General features: G+C 35.9%; 1 protein-coding gene across 1 annotated transcript in view; it reads right to left on the bottom strand.

Moving 5' to 3' along the window:
• Positions 353–6,535, bottom strand: part of LOC107616535 (disease resistance protein RML1A) — a 7,397-nt gene continuing 1,214 nt past the window's right edge. Inside the window, exons 2-7 of the mRNA XM_016318486.2 lie at positions 4,995–6,048; positions 4,588–4,890; positions 2,962–4,498; positions 2,785–2,855; positions 2,152–2,497; positions 353–1,491 (exon numbers count right to left, since the gene is read on the bottom strand). Coding sequence (XP_016173972.1) covers positions 560–1,491; positions 2,152–2,497; positions 2,785–2,855; positions 2,962–4,498; positions 4,588–4,890; positions 4,995–6,048 — 4,243 coding nt within the window. The 3' untranslated portion in view covers positions 353–559. The remainder of the gene's footprint in view (positions 1,492–2,151; positions 2,498–2,784; positions 2,856–2,961; positions 4,499–4,587; positions 4,891–4,994; positions 6,049–6,535) is intronic.

Here is a 6,535-nt window from a genome sequence, read left to right as displayed (position 1 = left end):
ACAATTCTAAAGTCTCATATGCATCTGAAACATCCAAGCAGGAGAAGTTGAAGTTTGAAATGGGAAGGTTTTCGAACATCCTTTTCACAGAACTCAATAAGAAGTTAAACAAGATCAATGTTGTAGCAAGAGTTTTAAAAAGGTGTTTTCACAAGGTGCTTTAACAAGGTGTTTTAATGTTTGAATCTTTGAATGTAAATATATATACTTGTAATGATCCCATTTTTAATCTAACAAACGAAATTAATTTTTTTTTTAAATGACATAACCATTAAAATCTATATACATCTATTATTATAATCAATTAATGGAGACTAAGATTTTTAAAATTAGACAAAATCAAGGATATTTTAGTAAGATAATATAAATAGAATGTTTATTAGTAATTGAAGAGTGCATAATTAGTTCCTCCAAGATGCTAACAAGCTATAATTCAATGGCGCAGTCTACTCATCTTTTCCTAAAAATCTCGAACTCTAATCTCACTCCTAACTTAAAAAAAAAATCCCTCCCAAGACGGGCACTATCAAAATTTAAATCTTGGGATCAAAAAAATAATTTAGTCGCCACGGGCATCGTCGTGACCACCATTGTCAAAGTTGCTGGTGTCTTCTTCACTTTCAGTCTCCTCCGTATCAGATGGGGATACTATCTGCCCATTTTGAATCTCCTTGAAAGGTCCAAGCCTACTTAAATCAATGTTGGGGTACAAAGTGGAAACCTGCAACCTGCAATTTTCAAACGACCAAACCAACTGAATTGCTGCCTCCGTAATCAGCTCACTCTCTCTTCTTTTCCAATAAGATTCTCTCTGAGCTCCTGCATCTTTCTCATCTTCAAGTTTCTTTTGGGTTTCTTTCAGCGACTTTTCAGTTTCCTCATATTTACTTCTCCAAGAAGCCACCTCAGTATTCAAATCCTCAACTCTTTTCTCCAACGATTCAACATGTGAAACCCTGTCCTCCATTCTTTTCAATGCTTCTTCAAACTTTGCATTTTCTTCTCTTGCAACTCTTAATTCTTCCTCTCTTTCCCGTTTGGCCGCTTCGAACTTCATCTCTGCGTATCTCGCAACGCTCACTGAACGAAGACCTTGAACTTGAAGCCAGCGACAAAGTGCCGAAACATCAAGGTCTTTTGTTATGGAATGATCATATGGATATAGAACATGATTGTCCACAAACTCTGTTATTTGGAGGCGTTTCGCTGATGCATCGAAGTGTTTTAGCAACTCCAGAGCAACTTGAGGATCATCCAAGGAGGGAATGGCAATTTTATCGTGAGTTTGTGCAATAGAAGTAGAAGCATTTTCAGTTGGAACCTGGTTCAAACGGATATCTTCTACTCTTTTGCCTTTAATCTTCGAACGGGAAGAAAGAGAACTTACCATAGCTAAATTTGTAGCTGGGGTTACTCTTTCAGGGTTGGCTTCAACTTTTGCCTTCAAGTGACGGCGGAGTTCTTTCAGAGGCAACTTAGGAGCCATGATCACTGCAAAAAATAGATCAAGGTAGTTGATATGTGTTTGGCGAAGTTAAACATGTGTTGTGAAACTAACTGTCGCAACTTGATAAGAATTTTATTAATTAGATTAATGACAGAAAAATCAATTTGATTCACGACTCACTGACCAAACTGCACATGAGTAAACTTAAAAGACCAAATTGATTATTAAATGAAAACTCTAACGCTAAATTAAGTCTTATCTCATTAAAACACTTTTCATTTATTTATAATCGGATAATGTGAAAACTTTCATTTAGATAATTTAATTAAAACGAAGAGAAATATGGAGTGAAGGTTGTGATAGTTATCTCCATGTGATTTCAAGGATTCAAGGTTATAGGTTCAGATATGAAAGTAGCCACTAATATTTTTATTAGATTAGTTGCTGTGTTACTTGATAGCTTGTGATGCAAGTCAAGTCAGAACTAGAAGTTAGTTAGGATGTTTGATTATTCCTGGTTATTGTTGAGCCCACGTGTCTTCTAGTTATAGTTAGTTATCAAGTGGTTCATTCTGTTACTTAATTGTGTTGCTCAGAATTGTTATGGAGGTTGAATATAAATAACCGAGATGAACATTTCTGTTAAGCAGTACATTTCATCAACATAATGAATGACAGAAAGGGATTGCTTAAAGGGAACTCACCGCCATGCGAAGGTATACTGGAATTAATGGGTTGAGCATGCTCAATCATTTCTTCTTTGTGTAGCTCTTGCAGTTTCTTAGCATCTATGTTTTGTTGCCCAAGATTTTTCGTTTGTTCTGCATTTGGTTCCTTTTGCTTTGGTTCATCAGCAGTCATATCACGCATGTTATGATGAACTTCTTGTAGTTTTTCTTCGAAATCTTTGACCTCTTCCATACCATTTGGCTGATCATAATAATTTTCAATTGAAATGTCCTTGGACACATTTTTATTAACTGAATCAATTGATAGAGGGGGTCCAGCTTCAGATTCAGTTGGTGTTTCTTCATTTCCTTCGCCTTTGACCTGTACAATGTAATTGCAACATAGGTATAAAATGATTCTACCTGTGTTTGTAATTATGGCATGTTTTGAGTAACAGGAATGAAGTCAACAAAGCTTTTTCAATCCTTTTCTAAGAACTCAAGATCATAAAAGTTTCTATCAATAATGTTATGAAACGGTAAAGAATTATGGCAGAGTGAAATACAACTATTTTTCTAACTTTATTGACTGATATAACTATTTTATAATGTCAGAGTGTCGGTATATAAAAATTAATGTCTCACATAAAAGAAATTCTTTTGACTTACTATGTTGTTCTCCTCATGGCTTTCTCCACCACTAGTCTTGTTTTCATTGGGAGCAAATTTCATCTTCTCTTCTGCATGAAAATTATCTGAACTCTTAGTATTTGTACTGAATGGTTATTGAAGATGTAATAAATTTTTTTTATTAAGTACATATCGAAAAACATATTCAATGTGTACCTGCACCCAGTACATTGCTCTGCTTCTCATCAAGTCTTTCTTTCTTCAAGTATTGAGATGGTGTCTGGACATGGCTGTCACTGTGATTTTGATATCCATGTGGTGCATGTAACTGCTGCTTTGATGATTCCTCCTCCAAGTCCTTTTTCTTCTTATCTAATTCCAGTAAAAATCTTTGCAATTCAGATTCATTTATGATTTGAACACCACATTCTTTAATAGTGATGGAGTCATCAGCTTCCCCGGTGTCCGTTGCAACACTGAACTCAAGATGAAAACTTGTCCCATATTGACCAAGAATTTTGTCAGTGAGGAATGGATCATACCATATATATACATGATCCGAGTTCAATTCACTTATGGTTATGTCCTCCCACGAAGAATTCTTACCTCCTGCAAAGTTGTATTCGCATCGGATTTTGGCACCGTGCATCTTCATTCCATGAGGCGGTGAAAGAACCACTGAATAGATAAAGCCAAGAAAGTTGGAAGGAGAGTCAGGGAGTTCAATTGTTATGGAGGAGGATTTCTCCGTCTTATATGCAAATTGATCTGGGATTGTGTCTCCTGGCAAACAGACCTCCACACTATTGTAGTTGTAGCTATGGACATCGGTTGCATAGCTTCTTACTGTGACATTGCTAGATACAGCACTCACCATTGTTGAATGGATGCTTTCCATGATCGAATGCAATGTGTGTCCGGCCGACAATTTCAAGCTATTATTGAAGGAGATGCGTTTCGTCTTTCCCACCATCTTTGTTGCCAGAGTGTTTAGAGCTGATACAGACTCCAATGAGATGCAGTTATCGGCAGAGAACTCCTTGACAGAGGATGGAAGCTCAGGCAGTGTCTCAAGAAACCTGCAATCCTTTAGGGACAAAATTTCCAACTCTTGAAGACGCTTGATGGTTGCAGGCAACCTGGTCACATTGCTTCCATCTAGCCTTAACTCGCGCAATTTCGATAAGGCATCAATGTTGTCAGGGAATTCAAGTAAGTGACTACAATCCTTCAAATGTAGTATTTGTAGAGATGATAAGCCGTTAAACAGTTCTTGCAACTGATGCTTGTCAATTACTAGTTCACTGTATGAATGCCTCAACTCCTTAAGCAATTTTAGAGTTGATAACTGCTTTGGAAGACGCTCAACTCTTGAACCTTCTAGATTGAGGCATTTGAGCTTCTGTAGCTGCCCAATTGATTCGTCCAGCTTTTCAACCTTTGTGTTACTCAAATCCAAGTTTTCAATTAAATCTGATGATACTGCAAATTCATTGAGATTTGAGCAGCCTTTGACACTTATGTGCTGCAGAGAATTCAGATGCCTTTTGGCCTTAACACACTGCAAATTTGTGCACCTATCCAGTATCAAAGAAACAAGTTCATTGGAGGAAAATACAGATGAATTAAGAGTAGGCAAAGTCTCGCAGCCAGAGAGATTCACCCATTTGAGTCTTTTAGCCTCAGACAAATCTGGAAGCTCTTTTAACTCTCTGCATTCACTCAAGTCCATCCCTTCTAAATTATAGAGTTCCTGTTCCATCAGAATGGAAAATCTTCATATTTGAATTTAATAAAAAAAGAAAATGTGATACACATGAGTATGTATGTTTATATCTTTACCTGCTTGTCATTCCAAAGTTTCTTGACACGGCTGTGCGGCATGTGAATCTCAACAAGTAACTCAGCACAAAAACTTGGTGGAAGAGTGTTGAAAGGGTACTGATGCCACTCAAAGTACCTTAATTTACCAGAAAACGGTTCAAGGTGTGTAGGAAGGATCATCTTACCAGAACTCTGACCCGAGGGGATATATAATTTTAGAAATCTCAAGCTATTCATCCTTTTGAATGCGCCAGGACTCAAACGCAAGTCTTTAATTTTAGACAAATCTAATATTATGCCTTCAACTGCATCAAGACTCTCCTGAAAAACAATGTAACCAAAAAGTGCAACATAAGCTATGATATAATGTCCAAATAAAAAGGTGTGCAAAACAAGAAAGCATACAGATACAACCTGTTCTTTACCTTGTTATCTTTGAGTACAACACGAATGTCTTCAGTATCCCTCAGTCGGCTACGTTTTCTAGGGTCTTTTTCTTCCTTGCGTACGATCTCGAAAGCCATTTTTCTTAGCAAGCCATGCATTTCGATTGTTTCTTTATACGGAATAGTAGTAATCAATGCTTTATCTTGAAGGACCTCTATTCCTCTTATCGGTGATAAATCACAGGCTTTTAATATGCTTGTGACAAGATCTTTCTTTTCTCCATGGAAAAAGAATGCAATGTCAAGAAATATCTCCTTGTCTAGGTCTTCCAATTCATCATAAATCTTTCTAAAGGCAGTATGAATGCGCTGATCTGGATGCTTCTCGAGCTTTTCCAAAGTACCTTCCCAGAACTGAATGCTTTTGGATCGAAGATATGAACCCAAAAGGCTCAGAGCTAATGGAATTCCCCCGGCATACCTAACAACCTTATTTACCAGACTCTCGTAAGGTTTTGGAGGGATGCTTTCCTCAAATGCTTTCAGGCTAAGAAGCTCTATAGATTTAGAATCGTTCCATTGTTGAACTTCAAATATCCAATCAACTCTGTTTTCAAGCAAATGCTTATGTGTTGTTGTTATAATAAGTTTACTTTCTCTACTATGGCTCTTGTACCCTTCACACACTGCTTCTAACAACGGTTGATCAAAATCATTCACATTGTCGAGGATAATGAGAACTTTCTTATTGCTAAGGCTGCTAATACTGTTCATGAATCCGGTTACATCAGTGGAAATTTCTTCTCTCAATAGCTCTGAGAGAAGCCTTTGAGGCGTATATTCTTTCGCATTTTCCGCATAGCAAACATGGTCATAATGAGGAAAGGATTTTGCAAATAACATTTTAGCAATGGTTGTCTTGCCTATTCCAACCATACCCCAAATTCCAATTACTCGGTGTTGCTTAATGTAGAATTTAACATTTTTACGGATTTCTTCAATTCCAACCAGGCCTGTTGGTACAATGGGGTGCTTTAGAATACGCATTTTCAATACATCATTCACAACCTTTCTGATGAGCTCATGATCGTCCCTACAATGAGTTGAGAAACATAGGATAAACATAACTATGAAAATTAAATAGGCTAGCAGTTTTATTAAAATTTATTCGGTATTTAATTGAGTGATGTCACATCATTAGATGTAATTTCATACCATTAAAAATACTAATGATAGTTAATTGATGGCTATAAATCACAAAATTTGCGAGCTTTCTAATACTCCTCAATTAAATAATCACAAATATTTTAAAATAAAAAATAGCCGGTGTTTTATTGCTCTATAGACACTTATTAGTTAGCTAAAGTAACCAAAACAAGATGTATTTTAATTTAATTATTTTGAACTAAAACTTTATGTAACTTCATTTTTTTAATTAATTTACTAAATTTGATCACATGAATCATACAAATTTATTAAAATACCTTTTTTTAAAAAAATGGTAAGACAATATAGGCAACATTAACCACAGGTTATTATTATTATTATTATTAATAATAAACAAATTTTCCAAATTTATA

Source organism: Arachis ipaensis, chromosome B09 (assembly GCF_000816755.2).
Source record: "Arachis ipaensis cultivar K30076 chromosome B09, Araip1.1, whole genome shotgun sequence".
Classification (NCBI taxonomy): domain Eukaryota; kingdom Viridiplantae; phylum Streptophyta; class Magnoliopsida; order Fabales; family Fabaceae; genus Arachis; species Arachis ipaensis.
The sequence above is the reverse complement of the archived record's forward strand: the minus strand, read 5'-3'. Positions and strand labels throughout refer to the sequence as shown.